This window comes from Panulirus ornatus, chromosome 62 (genome assembly GCF_036320965.1).
Source record: "Panulirus ornatus isolate Po-2019 chromosome 62, ASM3632096v1, whole genome shotgun sequence".
In the NCBI taxonomy this organism is placed as follows: Eukaryota; Metazoa; Arthropoda; class Malacostraca; order Decapoda; family Palinuridae; genus Panulirus; species Panulirus ornatus.
Window position 1 is genome coordinate 15,096,641 of NC_092285.1, and position 18,989 is coordinate 15,115,629.

The 18,989-nt window shown below is 42.3% G+C and overlaps 1 protein-coding gene across 9 annotated transcripts in view; it reads right to left on the reverse strand.

Annotated features, from left to right (window-relative positions):
* The window catches only part of Ate1 (arginyltransferase 1), a 153,924-nt gene that overhangs the window by 52,403 nt on the left and 82,532 nt on the right, over positions 1-18,989 (reverse strand). For 5 of the 9 annotated variants that reach the window (XM_071656127.1, XM_071656123.1, XM_071656122.1 and 2 more), the window contains one exon: positions 15,915-16,076. The exons of the other annotated variants lie outside the window; for them this stretch is intronic. In XM_071656127.1, the coding sequence (XP_071512228.1) occupies positions 15,915-16,076 (162 nt within the window). The remainder of the gene's footprint in view (positions 1-15,914; positions 16,077-18,989) is intronic. 9 annotated transcript variants of the gene reach the window in all.

Below are 18,989 nucleotides of genomic sequence, written 5' to 3' on the forward strand. Positions count from 1 at the left end.
TAGCGTTACCTTGTGCACATTTGGGGGAGGGGGTGGTTATTTTCATGTGTGGCGGGGTGGTGATGGGAATGAATAAAGGCAGACAGTATGAATTATGTGCATGTGTATATATGTATATGTCTGTGTGTGTATGTATATGTATACGTTGAGATGTATAGGCATGTATATTTGCGTGTGAGGACGTGTATGTATATACATGTGTATGTGGGCGGGTTAGGGCATTCTTTCTTCTGTTTCCTTGTGCTACCTCACTAGCGTGGGAGACAGCGACAAAGCAAAATATATATAAAAAAAAAAAATATATATATATATATATATATATATATATGGATTGAACTAGGGCATGTGAAGCATCTGGGGTAAACCAGAGAACATTATCTCGGAGAGCAAAAATGGGTATGTTTGAAGGAATAGTGGTTCCAACAATGTTGTATGGTTGCGAGGTGTGGGCTATGGATAGAGTTGTGCGCAGGAGGATGGATGTGCTGGAAATGAGATGTTTGAGGACAATGTGTGGTGTGAGGTGGTTTGATCGAGTAAGTAACGTAAGGGTAAGAGAGATGTGTGGAAATAAAAAGAGCGTGGTTGAGAGAGCAGAAGAGGGTGTTTTGAAATAGTTTGGGCACATGGAGAGAATGAGGGAGGAAAGATTGACCAAGAGGATATATGTGTCGGAGGTGGAGGGAACGAGGAGAAGTGGGAGACCAAATTGGAGGTGGAAAGATGGAGTGAAAAAGATTTTGTGTGATCGGGGCCTGAACATGCAGGAGGGTGAAAGGAGGGCAAGGAATAGAGTGAATTGGATCAATGTGGTATACCGGGGTTGACGTGCTGTCAGTGGATTGAATCAGGGTATGTGAAGCGTCTGGGGTAAACCATGGAAAGCTGTGTAGGTATGTATATTTGCATGTGTGGACGTATGTATATACATGTGTATGGGGTTGGGTTGGGCCATTTCTTTCGTCTGTTTCCTTGCGCTACCTCGCAAACGCGGGAGACAGCGACAAAGCAAAAAAAAAAAAATATATATATTTTTTTTTTTTATACTTTGTCGCTGTCTCCCGCGTTTGCAAGGTAGCGCAAGGAAACAGACGAAAGAAATGGCCCAACCCCCCCCCATACACATGTATATACATACGTCCACACACGCAAATATACATACCTACACAGCTTTCCATGGTTTACCCCAGACGCTTCACATGCCTTGATTCAATCCACTGACAGCACGTCAACCCCAGTATACCACATCGCTCCAATTCACTCTATTCCTTGCCCTCCTTTCACCCTCCTGCATGTTCAGGCCCCGATCACACAAAATCTTTTTCAATCCATCTTTCCACCTCCAATTTGGTCTCCCTCTTCTTGCTCCCTCCACCTCCGACACATATATCCTCTTGGTCAATCTTTCCTCACTCATTCTCTCCATGTGCCCAAACCACTTCAAAACACCCTCTTCTGCTCTCTCAACCACGCTATTTTTATTTCCACACATCTCTCTTACCCTTACGTTACTCACTCGATCAAACCACCTCACACCACACATTGTCCTCAAACATCTCATTTCCAGCACATCCATCCTCCTGCGCACAACTCTATCCATAGCCCACGCCTCGCAACCATACAACATTGTTGGAACCACTATTCCTTCAAACATACCCATTTTTGCTTTCCGAGATAATGTTCTCGACTTCCACACATTTTTCAAGGCCCCCAGAATTTTCGCCCCCTCCCCCACCCTATGATCCACTTCCGCTTCCATGGTTCCATCCGCTGCCAGATCCACTCCCAGATATCTAAAACACTTCACTTCCTCCAGTTTTTCTCCATTCAAACTCACCTCCCAATTGACTTGACCCTCAACCCTACTGTACCTAATAACCTTGCTCTTATTCACATTTACTCTTAACTTTCTTCTTCCACACACTTTACCAAACTCAGTCACCAGAATGGAAAAAGGTGAGAACAATGGAAGTAAGGGGAGTGGGGGAGGAATGGGATGTATTTAGGGAATCAGTGATGGATTGCGCAAAAGATGCTTGTGGCATGAGAAGCGTGGGAGGTGGGTTAATTAGAAAGGGTAGTGAGTGGTGGGATGAAGAAGTAAGATTATTAGTGAAAGAGAAGAGAGAGGCATTTGGATGATTTTTGCAGGGAAAAAATGCATGTGAGTGGGAGATGTATAAAAGAAAGAGACAGGAGGTCAAGAGAAAGGTGCAACAGGTGAAAAAGAGGGCAAATGAGAGTTGGGGTGAGAGAGTATCATTAAATTTTAGGGAGAATAAGAAGATGTTTTGGAAGGAGGTAAATAAACTGCATAAGACAAGGGAGCAAATGGGAACTTCAGTGAAGGGGGTAATGGGGAGGTGATAACAAGTAGTGGTGATGTGAGAAGGAGATGGAGCGAGTATTTTGAAGGTTTGTTGAATGTGTTTGATGATAGAGTGGCAGATATAGGGTGTTTTGGTCGAGGTGGTGTGCAAAGTGGGAGGGTTAGGGAAAATGATTTGGTAAACAGAGAAGAGGTAGTAAAAGCTTTGCAGAAGATGAAAGCCAAAAAGGCGACAGGTTTGGATGGCATTGCAGTGGAATTTATTAAAAAAGGGGGTGGCATTGCAGTGGAATTTATTAAAAAAGGGGGTGACTGTATTGTTGACTGGTTGGTAAGGTTGTTTAATGTATGTATGTTTCATGGTGAGGTGCCTGAGGATTGGCGGAATGCTTGCATAGTGCCATTGTACAAAGGCAAAGGGGATAAGAGTGAGTGCTCAAATGACAGAGGTATAAGTTTGTTGAGTATTCCTGGTAAATTATATGGGAGGGTATTGATTGAGAGGGTGAAGGCATGTACAGAGCATCAGATTGGGGAAGAGCAGTGTGGTTTCAGAAGTGGTAGAGGATGTGTGGATCAGGTATTTGCTTTGAACAATGTATGAGAAATACTTAGAAAAGCAAATGGATTTGTATGTAGCATTTATGGATCTGGAGAAGGTATATGATAGAGTTGATAGAGATGCTCTGTGGAAGGTACTAAGAATATATGGTTTGGGAGGCAAGTTGTTAGAAGCAGTGAAAAGTTTTTATCGAGGACGTAAGGCATGTGTACGTGTAGGAAGAGAGGAAAGTGATTGGTTCTCAGTGAATGTAGGTTTGTAGGTTGTTTAATTTGTTTATGGATGGGGTTGTTAGGGAGGTGAAAGCAAGAGTTTTGGAAAGAGGGGCAAGTATGAAGTTTGTTGGGGATGAGAGAGCTTGAGAAGTGAGTCAGTTGTTGTTCGCTAATGATACAGCGTTGGTGGCTGATTCATGTGAGAAACTGCAGAAGCTGGTGACTGAGTTTGGTAAAGTGTGCGAAAGAAGAAAGTTAAGAGTAAATGTGAATAAGAGCAAGGTTATTAGGTACAGTAGGGTTGAGGGTCAAGTCAATTGGGAGGTAAGTTTGAATGGAGAAAAACTGGAGGAAGTAAAGTGTTTTAGATATCTGGGAGTGGATTTGGCAGCGGATGGAACCATGGAAGCGGAAGTGAATCATAGGGTGGGGAAGGGGGCGAAAATCCTGGAAGCCTTGAAGAATGTGTGGAAGTCGAGAACATTATCTCAGAAAGCAAAAAGGCTATGTTTGAAGGAATAGTGGTTCCAACAATGTTGTATGGTTGCGAGGCGTGGGCTATGGATAGAGTTGTGCGCAGGAGGGTGGATGTGCTGGAAATGAGATGTTTGAGGACAATATGTGGTGTGAGGTGGTTTGATCGAGTAAGTAATGTAAGGGTAAGAGAGATGTGTGGAAATAAAAAGAGCGTGGTTAAGAGAGCAGAAGAGGGTATTTTGAAATGGTTTGGACACATGGAGAAAATGAGTGAGGAAAGATTGACCAAGAGGATATATGTGTCGGAGGTGGAGGGAACGAGAAGTGGGAGACCAAATTGGAGGTGGAAAGATGGAGTGAAAAAGATTTTGAGTGATCGTGGCCTGAACATTCAGGAGGGTGAAAGGCGGGCAAGGAATAGAGTGAATTGGATTGATGTGGTATACTGGGGTCGATGTGCAGTCAGTGGATTAAATCAGGGCATGTGAAGCATCTGGGGTAAACCATGGAAAGTTCTGTGGGGCCTGGATGTGGAAAGGGAGCTGTGGTTTCGGGCATTATTGCATGACAGCTAGAGACTGAGTGTGAACAAATGGGGCCTTTGTTGTCTTTTCCTAGTGCTACCTCGCACACATGAGGGGGGAGGGGGATGTTATTCCATGTGTGGCGAGGTGGCGATGGGAATGAATAAAGGCAGGCAGTGTGAATTGTGTGCATGTGTATATATGTATATGTCTGTGTGTGTATATATATGTGTACAATGAGATGTAAGGGTGTGTATATTTGTGTGTGGGGACATGTATGTATATACATGTGTATGGGGGTGGGTTGGGCCATTTCTTTCGTCTGCTTCCTTTTGCTACCTCGCAAATGCGGGAGACAGCGACAAAGCAAAATAAAATAAATAAAAATAATATATGTTGAGATGTATAGGTATGTATATTTGTATGTGTGGACGTGTATGTATATGCATGCGTATGTGGGTGGGTTGGGCCATTCTTTCGTCTGTTTCCTTACACTATCTCACTGACACGGGAGACGGCGACAAAGTAAAATAAATAAATTAATAAGTAATTCATACTTGCTGCCTTTATTCATTCCCATTGTCTCCTTGCCACACATGAAATAACCCCCTCCCCCTGCATGCATGCAAGTTATCACTAGGAAAGACAACAAAGGACACATTTGTTCACACTGAGTCTCTAGCTGTCATGTATAATTCACAAAAACCACAGCTCCCTTTCCACATCCAGGCTCCTCAAAACTTTCCATGGTTTACCCCAGACACTTCACATGCCCTGATTCAATCCATTGACAGCAAGTCGACCCAAGTAAACCACATCAATCCAATTCACTCTATTCCTTGCCTGCCTTTCACCCTCCTGCATGTTCAGGCCACGATCACTCAAAATCTTTTTCACTCCATCTTTCCACCTCCAATTTGGTCTCCCACTTCTCCTCATTCCCTCCACCTCCGACACATATATCCTCTTGGTCAATCTTTCCTCACTCATTCTCTCCATGTGCCCAAACCATTTCAAAACACCCTCTTCTGCTCTCACAACCATGCTCTTTTTATTTCCACACATCTCTCTTACCCTTACATTACTTACTCGATCAAACCACCTCACACAACATATTGTCCTCAAACATCTCATTTCCAGCACATCCACCCTCCTGCACACAACTCTATCCATAGCCCACGCCTCGCAACCATACAACATTGTTGGAACCACTATTCCTTCAAACATAGCCATTTTTGCTTTCCGAGATAATGTTCTCGACTTCCACACATTCTTCAAGGCTCCCAGGATTTTCGCCCCCTCCCCCATCCTATGATTCACTTCTGCTTCCATGGTTCCATCCGCTGCCAGATCCACTCCCAGATATCTAAAATATCAGCGACAAAGTATAAAAAAGAAAAAAAAAAAAAATATATATATATAGATGCTCTGTGGAAGGTATTAAGAATATATGGTGTGGGAGGAAAGTTGTTAGAAGCAGTGAAAAGTTTTTATCGAGGATGTAAGGCATGTGTACGTGTAGGAAGAGAGGAAAGTGATTGGTTCTCAGTGAATGTAGGTTTCCGGCAGGGGTGTGTGATGTCTCCATGGTTGTTTAATTTGTTTATGGATGGGGTTGTTAGGGAGGTAAATGCAAGAGTTTTGGAAAGAGGGGCAAGTATGAAGTCTGTTGGGGATGAGAGAGCTTGGGAAGTGAGTCAGTTGTTGTTCGCTGATGATACAGCGCTGGTGGCTGATTCATGTGAGAAACTGCAGAAGCTGGTGACTGAGTTTGGAAAAGTGTGTGGAAGAAGAAAGTTAAGAGTAAATGTGAATAAGAGCAAGGTTATTAGGTACAGTAGGGTTGAGGGTCAAGTCAATTGGGAGGTGAGTTTGAATGGAGAAAAACTGGAGGAAGTGAAGTGTTTTAGATATCTGGGAGTGGATCTGGCAGCGGATGGAACCATGGAAGCGGAAGTGGATCATAGGGTGGGGGAGGGGGCGAAAATCCTGGGGGCCTTGAAGATGTGTGGAAGTCGAGAACATTATCTCGGAAAGCAAAAGTGGGTATGTTTGAAGGAATAGTGGTTCCAACAATGTTGTATGGTTGCGAGGCGTGGGCTATGGATAGAGTTGTGCGCAGGAGGATGGATGTGCTGGAAATGAGATGTTTGAGGACAAAGTGTGGTGTGAGGTGGTTTGATCGAGTGAGTAACGTAAGGGTAAGAGAGATGTGTGGAAATAAAAAGAGCGTGGTTGAGAGAGCAGAAGAGGGTGTTTTGAAGTGGTTTGGGCACATGGAGAGGATGAGTGAGGAAAGATTGACCAAGAGGATATATGTGTCGGAGGTGGAGGGAACAAGGAGAAGAGGGAGACCAAATTGGAGGTGGAAAGATGGAGTGGAAAAGATTTTGTGTGATCGGGGCCTGAACATGCAGGAGGGCGAAAGGAGGGCAAGGAATAGAGTGAATTGGAGCGATGTGGTATACCGGGGTTGACGTGCTGTCAGTGGATTGAATCAAGGCATGTGAAGCGTCTGGGGTAAACCATGGAAAGCTGTGTAGGTATGTATATTTGCGTGTGTGGACGTGTGTATATACATGTGTATGGGGGGGGGCCATTTCTTTCGTCTGTTTCCTTGCGCTACCTCGCAAACGTGGGAGACAGCGACAAAGTATAATAATAATAATAATAATAATATATATATATATATATATATATATATATATAATATATATATATATATATATATATATATATATATATATATATATATATACATATATATATATATATATCTTTTTTTGGCTTTGTCGCTGTCTCCCAAGTTTGTGAGGTAACGCAAGGAAACAGACGAAAGAAATGGCCCAACCCACCCCCATACACATGTATATACATACACGTCCACACACGCAAATATACATACCTACACAGCTTTCCATGGTTTACCCCAGACGCTTCACGTCCTGATTCAATCCACTGACAGCACGTCAACCCCGGTATACCACATCGATCCAATTCACTCTATTCCTTGCCCGCCTTTCACCCTCCTGCATGTTCAGGCCCCGATCACACAAAATCTTTTTCACTCCATCTTTCCACCTCCAATTTGGTCTCCCACTTCTCCTCGTTCCCTCCACCTCCGACACATATATCCTCTTGGTCAATCTTTCCTCACTCATTCTCTCCATGTGCCCAAACCATTTCAAAACACCCTCTTCTGCTCTCTCAACCACACTCTTTTTATTTCCACACATCTCTCTTACCCTTATGTTACTTACTCGATCAAACCACCTCACACCACACATTGTCCTCAAACATCTCATTTCCAGCACATCCACCCTCCTGCGCACAACTCTATCCATAGCCCACGCCATGCAACCATACAACATTGTTGGAACCACTATTCCTTCAAACATACCCATTTTTGCTTTCCGAGATAATGTTCTCGACTTCCACACATTCTTCAAGGCTCCCAGGATCTTCGCCCCCTCCCCCACCCTATGATCCACCTCCGCTTCCATGGTTCCATCCGCTGCCAGATCCACTCCCAGATATCTAAAACACTTTACTTCCTCCAGTTTTTCTCCATTCAAACTTACCTCCCAATTGACTTGACCCTCAACCCTACTGTACCTAATAACCTTGCTCTTATTCACATTTACTCTTAACTTTCTTCTTTCACACACTTTACCAAACTCAGTCACCAGCTTCTGCAGTTTCTCACATGAATCAGCCATCAGTGCTCTATCATCAGCGAACAACAACTGACTCACTTCCCAAGCTCTCTCATCCACAACAGACTTCATACTTGCCCCTTTTTCCAAAACTCTAGCAATCACCTCCCTAACAACCCCATCCATAAACAAATTAAACAACCATGGAGACATCACACACCCCTGCCGCAAACCTACATTCCCTGAGAACCAATCACTTTCCTCTCTTCCTACACGTACACATGCCTTACATCCTCGATAAACACTTTTCACTGCTTCTAACAACTTGCCTCCCACACCATATATTCTTAATACCTTCCACAGAGCATCTCTATCAACTCTATCATATGCCTTCTCCAGATCCATAAATGCTACATACAAATCCATTTGCTTTTCTAAGTATTTCTCACATACATTCTTCAAAGCAAACACCTGATCCACACATCCTCTACCACTTCTGAAACCACACTGCTCTTCCCCAATCTGATGCTCTGGACATGCCTTCACCCTCTCAATCAATACCCTCCCATATAATTTACCAGGAATACTCAACAAACTTATACCTCTGTAATTTGAGCACTCACTCTTATCCCCTTTGCCTTTGTACAATGGCACTATGCAAGCATTCCGCCAATCCTCAGGCACCTCACCATGAGCCATACATACATTAAATAACCTTACCAACCAGTCAATAATACAGTCACCCCCTTTTTAAATAAATTACACTGCAATACCATCCAAACCTGCTGCCTTGCCGGCTTTCATCTTCCGCAAAGCTTTTACTACCTCTTCTCTGTTTACCACATCATTTTCCCTAACCCTCTCACTTTGCACACCACCTCGACCAAAACACCCTATATCTGCCACTCTATCATCAAACACATTCAACAAACCTTCAAAATACTCACTCCATCTCCTTCTCACATCACCACTACTTGTTATCACCTCCCCATTTGCGCCCTTCACTGAAGTTCCCATTTGCTCCCTTGTCTTACGCACTTTATTTACCTCCTTCCAGAACATCTTTTTTATTCTCCCTAAAATTTAATGATACTCTCTCACCCCAACTCTCATTTGCCCTTTTTTTCACCTCTTGCACCTTTCTCTTGACCTCCTGTCTCTTTCTTTTATACATCTCCCACTCAATTGCATTTTTTCCCTGCAAAAATCGTCCAAATGCCTCTCTCTTCTCTTTCACTTATAATCTTACTTCTTCATCCCACCACTCACTACCCTTTCTAATCAACCCACCTCCCACTCTTCTCATGCCACAAGCATCTTTTGCGCAATCCATCACTGATTCCCTAAATACATCCCATTCCTCCCCCACTCCCCTTACTTCCATTGTTCTCACCTTTTTCCATTCTGTACTAAGTCTCTCCTGGTACTTCCTCATACAAGTCTCCTTCCCAAGCTCACTTACTCTCACCACCCTCTTCACCCCAACATTCACTCTTCTTTTCTGGAAACCCATACAAATCTTCACCTTAGCCTCCACAAGATAATGATCAGACATCCCTCCAGTTGCACCTCTCAGCACATTAACATCCAAAAGTCTCTCTTTCGTGCGCCTGTCAATCAACACGTAATCCAATAACGCTCTCTGGCCATCTCTCCTACTTACATACGTATACTTATGTATATCTCGCTTTTTAAACCAGGTATTCCCAATCACCAGTCCTTTTTCAGCACATAAATCTACAAGCTCTTCACCATTTCCATTTACAACACTGAACACCCCATGTATACCAATTATTCCCTCAACTGCCACATTACTCACCTTTGCATTCAAATCACCCATCACTATAACCCGGTCTCGTGCATCAAAACCACTAACACACTCATTCAGCTGCTCCCAAAACACTTGCCTCTCATGATCTTTCTTCTCAGACTGGGGTGTCTAAATGTGTGGATGTAACCAAGATGTGAAAAAAGGAGAGATAGGTAGTATGTTTGAGGAAAGGAACCTGGATGTTTTGGCTCTTAGTGAAACGAAGCTCAAGGGTAAAGGGGAAGAGTGGTTTGGGAATGTCTTGGGAGAAAAGTCAGGGGTTAGTGAGAGGACAAGAGCAAGGGAAGGAGTAGCAGTACTCCTGAAACAGGAGTTGTGGGAGTATGTGATAGAATGTAAGAAAGTAAATTCTCGATTAATATGGGTAAAACTGAAAGTTGATGGAGAGAGATGGGTGATTATTGGTGCATATGCACCTGGGCATGAGAAGAAAGATATATATATATATATATATATATATATATATATATATATATATATATACATATATATATATATATATATATATATTTTTTTTTTTTTTTCAAACTATTCGCCATTTCCCGCGTTAGCGAGGTAGCGTTAAGAACAGAGAACTGGGCCACTGAGGGAATATCCTCACCTGGCCCCCTTCTCTGTTCCTTCTTTTGGAAAATTAAAAAAAATTGAGAGGGGAGGATTTCCAGCCCCCCGCTCCCTCCCCTTTTAGTCGCCTTCTACGACACGCAGGGAATACGTGGGAAGTATTCTTTCTCCCCTATACATATATATATATATATATATATATATATATATATATATATATATATATATATATATCTATCTATATATTTTTTTTTTTTTCAAACTATTCGCCATTTCCCGCGTTAGCGAGGTAGCGTTAAGAACAGAGAACTGGGCCACTGAGGGAATATCCTCACCTGGCCCCCTTCTCTGTTCCTTCTTTTGGAAAATTAAAAAAAATATTTTTTTTTTATTATACTTAGTCGCTGTCTCCCGCGTTTGCGAGGTAGCGCAAGGAAACAGATGAAAGAAATGGCCCAACCCCTCCCCCCATACACATGTATATACATACGTCCACACACGCAAATATACATACCTACACAGCTTTCCATGGTTTACCCCAGACGCTTCACATGCCTTGATTCAATCCACTGACAGCACGTCAACCCCGGTATACCACATCGCTCCAATTCACTCTATTCCTTGCCCTCCTTTCACCCTCTTGCATGTTCAGGCCCCGATCACACAAAATCTTTTTCAATCCATCTTTCCACCTCCAATTTGGTCTCCCTCTTCTCCTCGTTCCCTCCACCTCCGACACATATATCCTCTTGGTCAATCTTTCCTCACTCATTCTCTCCATGTGCCCAAACCACTTCAAAACACCCTCTTCTGCTCTCTCAACCACACTCTTTTTATTTCCACACATCTCTCTTACCCTTACGTTACTCACTCGATCAAACCACCTCCCACCACTCATTGTCCTCAAACATCTCATTTCCAGCACATCCATCCTCCTGCGCACAACTCTATCCATAGCCCACGCCTCGCAACCATACAACATTGTTGGAACCACTATTCCTTCAAACATACCCATTTTTGCTTTCTGAGATAATGTTCTCGACTTCCACACATTCTTCAAGGCCCCCAGAATTTTCGCCCCCTCCCCCACCCTATGATCCACTTCCGCTTCCATGGTTCCATCCGCTGCCAAATCCACTCCCAGATATCTAAAACACTTCACTTCCTCCAGTTTTTCTCCATTCAAACTTACCTCCCAATTGACTTGACCCTCAACCCTACTGTACCTAATAACCTTGCTCTTATTCACATTTACTCTTAACTTTCTTCTTCCACACACTTTTCCAAACTCAGTCACCAGCTTCTGCAGTTTCTCACATGAATCAGCCACCAGCGCTGTATCATCAGCGAACAGCAACTGACTCACTTCCCAAGCCCTCTCATCCCCAACAGCTTCATACTTGCCCCTCTTTCCAAAACTCTTGCATTTACCTCCCTAACAACCCCATCCATAAACAAATTAAACAACCATGGAGACATCACACACCCCTGCCACAAACCTACATTCACTGAGAACCAATCACTTTCCTCTCTTCCTACATGTACACATGCCTTACATCCTCGATAAAAACTTTTCACTGCTTCTAACAACTTTCCTCCCACACCATATATTCTTAATACCTTCCACAGAGCATCTCTATCAACTCTATCATATGCCTTCTCCAGATCCATAAATGCTACATACAAATCCATTTGCTTTTCTAAGTATTTCTCACATACATTCTTCAAAGCAAACACCTGATCCACACATCCTCTACCACTTCTGAAACCACACTGCTCTTCCCCAATCTGATGCTCTGTACATGCCTTCACCCTCTCAATCAATACCCTCCCATATAATTTACCAGGAATACTCAACAAACTTATACCTCTGTAATTTGAGCACTCACTCTTATCCCCTTTGCCTTTGTACAATGGCACTATGCACGCATTCCGCCAATCCTCAGGCACCTCACCATGAGTCATACATACATTAAATAACCTTACCAACCAGTCAACAATACAGTCACCCCCTTTTTTAATAGATTCCACTGCAATACCATCCAAACCTGCTGCCTTGCCGGCTTTCATCTTCTGCAAAGCTTTCACTACCTCTTCTCTGTTTACCAAATCATTTTCCCTAACCCTCTCACTTTGCACACCACCTCGACCAAAACACCCTATATCTGCCACTCTATCATCAAACACATTCAACAAACCTTCAAAATACTCACTCCATCTCCTTCTCACATCACCACTACTTGTTATCACCTCCCCATTTGCGCCCTTCACTGAAGTTCCCATTTGCTCCCTTGTCTTACGCACTTTATTTACCTCCTTCCAGAACATCTTTTTATTCTCCCTAAAATTTAATGATACTCTCTCACCCCAACTCTCATTTGCCCTTTTTTTCACCTCTTGCACCTTTCTCTTGACCTCCTGTCTCTTTCTTTTATACATCTCCCACTCAATTGCATTTTTTCCCTGCAAAAATCGTCCAAATGCCTCTCTCTTCTCTTTCACTAATACTCTTACTTCTTCATCCCACCACTCACTACCCTTTCTAATCAACCCACCTCCCACTCTTCTCATGCCACAAGCATCTTTTGTGCAATCCATCACTGATTCCCTAAATACATCCCATTCCTCCCCCACTCCCCTTACTTCCATTGTTCTCACCTTTTTCCATTCTGTACTCAGTCTCTCCTGGTACTTCCTCACACAGGTCTCCTTCCCAAGCTCACTTACTCTCACCACCCTCTTCACCCCAACATTCACTCTTCTTTTCTGAAAACCCATACAAATCTTCACCTTAGCCTCCACAAGATAATGATCAGACATCCCTCCAGTTGCACCTCTCAGCACATTAACATCCAAAAGTCTCTCTTTCGCACGCCTGTCAATTAACACGTAATCCAATAACGCTCTCTGGCCATCTCTCCTACTTACATAAGTATACTTATGTATATCTCGCTTTTTAAACCAGGTATTCCCAATCATCAGTCCTTTTTCAGCACATAAATCTTCAAGCTCTTCACCATTTCCATTTACAACTCTGAACACCCCATGTATACCAATTATTCCCTCAACTGCCACATTACTCACCTTTGCATTCAAATCACCCATCACTATAACCCGGTCTCGTGCATCAAAACCACTAACACACTCATTCGGCTGCTCCCAAAACACTTGCCTCTCATGATCTTTCTTCTCATGCCCAGGTGCATATGCATATATTTTTTTTTTTTTTTTTTGCTTTGTCGCTGTCTCCCGCGTTTGCGAGGTAGCGCAAGAAATCAGACAAAAGAAATGGCCCAACCCACCCCCATACACATGTATATACATACGTCCACACACGCAAATATACATACCTACACAGCTTTCCATGGTTTACCCCAGACGCTTCACATGTCCTGATTCAATCCACTGACAGCACGTCAACCCCGGTATACCACATCGCTCCAATTCACTCTATTCCTTGCCCTCCTTTCACCCTCCTGCATGTTCAGGCCCCGATCACACAAAATCTTTTTCACTCCATCTTTCCACCTCCAATTTGGTCTCCCTCTTCTCCTCGTTCCCTCCACCTCCGACACATATATCCTCTTGGTCAATCTTTCCTCACTCATTCTCTCCATGTGACCAAACCATTTCAAAACACCCTCTTCTGCTCTCTCAACCACGCTCTTTTTATTTCCACACATCTCTCTTACCCTTACGTTACTTACTCGATCAAACCACCTCACACCACACATTGTCCTCAAACATCTCATTTCCAGCACATCCATCCTCCTGCACACAACTCTATCCATAGTCCACGCCTCGCAACCATACAACATTGTTGGAACCACTATTCCTTCAAACATACCCATTTTTGCTTTCCGAGATAATGTTCTCGACTTCCACACATTCTTCAAGGCTCCCAGAATTTTCGCCCCCTCCCCCACCCTATGATCCACTTCCGCTTCCATGGTTCCATCCGCTGCCAGATCCACTCCCAGATATCTAAAACACTTCACTTCCTCCAGTTTTTCTCCATTCAAACTCACCTCCCAATTGACTTGACCCTCAACCCTACTGTACCTAATAACCTTGCTCTTATTCACATTTACTCTTAACTTTCTTCTTTCACACACTTTACCAAACTCAGTCACCAGCTTCTGTAGTTTCTCACATGAATCAGCCACCAGCGCTGTATCATCAGCGAACAACAACTGACTCACTTCCCAAGCTCTCTCATCCCCAACAGAGTTTTGGAAAGAGGGGCAAGGATGAAGTCTGTTGGGGATGAGAGAGCTTGGGAAGTGAGTCAGTTGTTGTTCGCTGATGATACAGCGCTGGTGGCTGATTCATGTGAGAAACTGCAGAAGCTGGTGACTGAGTTTGGTAAAGTGTGTGAAAGAAGAAAGTTAAGAGTAAATGTGAATAAGAGCAAGGTTATTAGGTACAGTAGGGTTGAGGGTCAAGTCAATTGGGAGGTGAGTTAGAATGGAGAAAAACTGGAGGAAGTGAAGTGTTTTAGATATCTGGGAGTGGATCTGGCAGCGGATGGAAACATGGAAGCGGAAGTGGATCATAGGGTGGGGGAGGGGGCGAAAATTCTGGGAGCCTTGAAGAATGTGTGGAAGTCGAGAACATTATCTCGGAAAGCAAAAATGGCTATGTTTGAAGGAACAGTGGTTCCAACAATGTTGTATGGTTGCGAGGCGTGGGCTATGGATAGAGTTGTGCGCAGGAGGATGGATGTGCTGGAAATGAGATGTTTGAGGACAATGTGTGGTGTGAGGTGGTTTGATCGAGTAAGTAACGTAAGGGTAAGAGAGATGTGTGGAAATAAAAAGAGCGTGGTTGAGAGAGCAGAAGAGGGTGTTTTGAAATGGTTTGGTAACATGGAGAGAATGAGTGAGGAAAGATTGACCAAGAGGATATATGTGTCGGAGGTGGAGGGAACGAGGAGATGAGGGAGACCAAATTGGAGGCGGAAAGATAGAGTGAAAAAGATTTTGTGTGATCGGGGCCTGAACATGCAGGAGGGTGAAAGGAGGGCAAGGAATAGAGTGAATTGGAGCGATGTGGTATACCGGGGTTGACGTGCTGTCAGTGGATTGAATCAAGGCATGTGAAGCGTCTGGGGTAAACCATGGAAAGCTGTGTAGGTATGTATATTTGCGTGTGTGGACGTATGTATATACATGTGTATGGGGGTGGGTTGGGGCATTTCTTTCGTCTGTTTCCTTGCGCTACCTCACAGACGCGGGAGACAGCGGAAAAAAAAAAAAAAAAAAAAAAATTCATACTATTCGCCATTTCCCGCGTTAGCAAGGTAGCGTTAAGAACAGAGGACTTGACCTTTGAGGGAATATCCTCACCTGGCCCCCTTCTCTGTTCCTTCTTTTGGAAAATTAAAAAAAACTGAGAGGGGAGGATTTCCAGCCCCCCCGCTCCCTCCCCTTTTAGTCGCCTTCTACGACACGCAGGGAATACGTGGGAAGTATTCTTTCTCCCCTATCCCCAGGGATAATATATATATATATATATATATATATATATATATATATATATATATATATAGCGTTAAGAACAGAGGACTGGACCTTTGAGGGAATATCCTCACCTGGCCCCCTTCCCTGTTCCTTCTTCTGGAAGTGTTATATATATATATATATATATATATATATATATATATATATATATATATATATATATATATATATAACACATACAAACACCAATATCAGGGCTAAAACGCCCATGAGGTAAAACAAGCAGGGCCATACCGACAGGGCCCCATCAACTAGGAAGCCTTGGTAGGACATCTTGTCACACTCGCTCTCGGAATCATGGTGGATCTGCAGCTGGTACTTGCGAAAGACAGCAAACGAGGCATTATAGCTGGCTCTGAATGTAGCTTCAGGTGGGTTTATCCTCACTAGCTTCAACTGTTTGGGGTCAATATAACCTGACTTAGTTAAATGAAGCTACGTAAATGAGAGGCATTTTCCTTTGGTTGCTGACAATTCAGTGTCATAGTCACAAGCAAATGAAATACTTTGGTATAGAATTTGAATCACTTATGGCAACATTGGTAAAACAAGCCATTATGGCAGTCCTACTGTAAAACATTGGGTAATCATAACCCAAGAAATGAAATATACAATTGGTTTCATTTATACATATTCTAATAAAATTAGTTATGTAAATCAGTCAGAATATTTGCTCCATCAACTTTTCAAGAGTCAAGCTACAAACCATGCATGTTCAAACACATGTAATTTCAATACAGAATCACACAGTTGAAAAGATAAATTCAACGAAAAGAATCATATCAAGACTAAATGAGTGCCCCCAAAGTTCATTTGCCACACTCGCCTAGGTTTACTATTCCTTATGGCCCATGCTTCACTTTCTGGTTACTCGCCTACGCCTACTTTTCCTCAGACCCATGCCTCACTCTCTGGTTACTGAAACAACAAAATTGATCTTGGTGCGAAGATTCTAACTTTAACACAATTTTTTTTTTGAACATTAGATTGGTCAAAAAATTTTAAAATATTCTGAAATAGATAACGGGACGTAAGTTTTACATTATCATCATGCAAGACCAACAACTGGTCAAAGCTGTTTCATATTTCATAGCAAAATATCAGAGCTATGTAAGCAAATGAGAAAGAGAATTTCACCACTACCTACATCTTTTCTATCTTCTACAGTTACAATCTCTTAATCTTCCTGATTCTGAGTTATATAAAAGTTCTGTAGCAGCAAAGGTGGACAATACTAATATTTCGTCATTCTCATGGTTGGATTCCACCTGCAAGTGGTTACAACAAGAGTGGAAATGAAAGTGAGATGGCATACAAAGATCTAACAAAAGAAAATGAATATACGATAAAATACGTATGAAAAGACATGAGACTTTTCAGTTCCAACATGCACAGGATGGTCTTAAGAGGTACCGTAAAGGACGTACTGCATGTGTTAAGGGTAAAAGCTATAATACTCAGTGCTCTGATTAGATGGAAAAATGTAAGAAGGCACTTTAAGTGAGGTGACTGGGATCTGACTGACCCATGATGGACTAACAGGTCTACATACAAATGTTCCATGCTAATATCACCATTTTAGGAGTCATCATCAATGAGGCTAGAAATGGTTAGGTAGATACCCAAGGTAGAGCAACACAGTACTGAATGCTTGAGTTGTTCGAGAGTATGGTGCAAGGAAAGATGAATGCAGTTTTTAAGAAATAGGCATGACAGCAATCCCATTTCAAAATTTATATACAAAAATGAAAGCTTAAATTTCCTACGATGAGATGAGAGAAAAATCAGAGACCAAAGAAATGGGTAACCTATATTATACATCAAGAATCAAGATAAAATTATGAGAAAGTACCTGGTATATGATAACAGGTTGCAACACACTGGTAAGACAAGATTGTCTGAGAAAGAGTCTGCAAAAAAACTGGAGGACATTGTATTGCTTAAAGTACTTTGAAGTGGATATGCAGCTAATGGAATTATGGGGCTCAAGTGACTCACAGAGTGGAAGAGGTGGGGACAAAGATCAAGGCATGCTGAGAAATCAACAGAATAAAAGATGCATATGTAACAGAAAAGATGGGATAGATGGGATTGTGTGAAGATATGGTGCAGAACTGTTGTATGGGCCTTAATTGCAGTCAAGAAAGGAAAAGAAGAGGGTAGATATAAATACCAGCATGTGATTACTTATTTGTACAGTATGAGGTAGGAGTTTTGCACTCACGGAGTTCCATCTCTTGAACTTTCTTTGTAATCCTAAACTTTTGTATATTATCTGCATTCACAGATTCATCAGTTAGCTTCATACATTCATCCACAATACTGATATTCCAGAGGTACTTCTTTACAGATTTTTCAAACACATTCTTTACTATGACCTCTACTTCCTAATTTTTGCATCTTTCAAAGAACTGTTTACTACTGATGTCAAACTAATTCAGAAATCTGAAGGTTGCAAGGAATTTCTTTTTTTTTTCTTCTCTATTCCATGGTAAGCAAGGTTATGGTTTTTTACCTCTTCCTGTAACCCAGCTCTCTTATTTTAGCCATCTCTTTGTTGCCTCCTTTGGACCTTCTCTATTAGGCATTCACATTTCTGAGTAAATTATAATACTGCAAGGCCCAAAGTGAGATGCCTGAGGATTCATAGAATGTATGTATAACTCCCTCATATAAAGGTATGGGGACAAAAGTGAAAGCTGTTAAAACAGAAATATAAGCCTGCTGGGTGCAGTACACCTAGTTAAGCGTATGGGACAGTGGTAAAAGAGAGGGTGGTGGCATGCAGAGAATAAATGACTAGGGAGGAGCAGCGGGGCCCCACAAGAAGTAGATGTATGCACCAAGTGTCCATTTTGAATTATTCATGAAAGAAATGCTTGTAGAGAGTGATTTGTGATATTTATGGATCTGAAGAAAGAGTATGACAAGCTTGACAAAGGAAGGTGCTACAAATATAAGAAGGAAATTGGAAAGTTACTATATGCAGCAAAGAATTGTCAAAAGAGTAAGGCTTGTATGAGAGTAGGAGGGGATGAGGGTTAGAATCTCCTACAGGAGGTGGGTCTGCATCAAGGATGTGTGGTTTTTTTTATGGTGACTGACATGGCAATGACATAATATGCCTAATCAGCATCATCTTGAGTAAGAACAAACAGAGTATGAAGTAAAGATCGTAGAAATTACCCAAACTCTAAATGGAAGGTTATAGGTAGAGAGAATGTGAATGGGGGAAGAAAATTCCAAAACTTAGGTTTCTGTGAACTTGAGTCATCATAATAGTGAATCCATAAATGGCTGATCTCAACA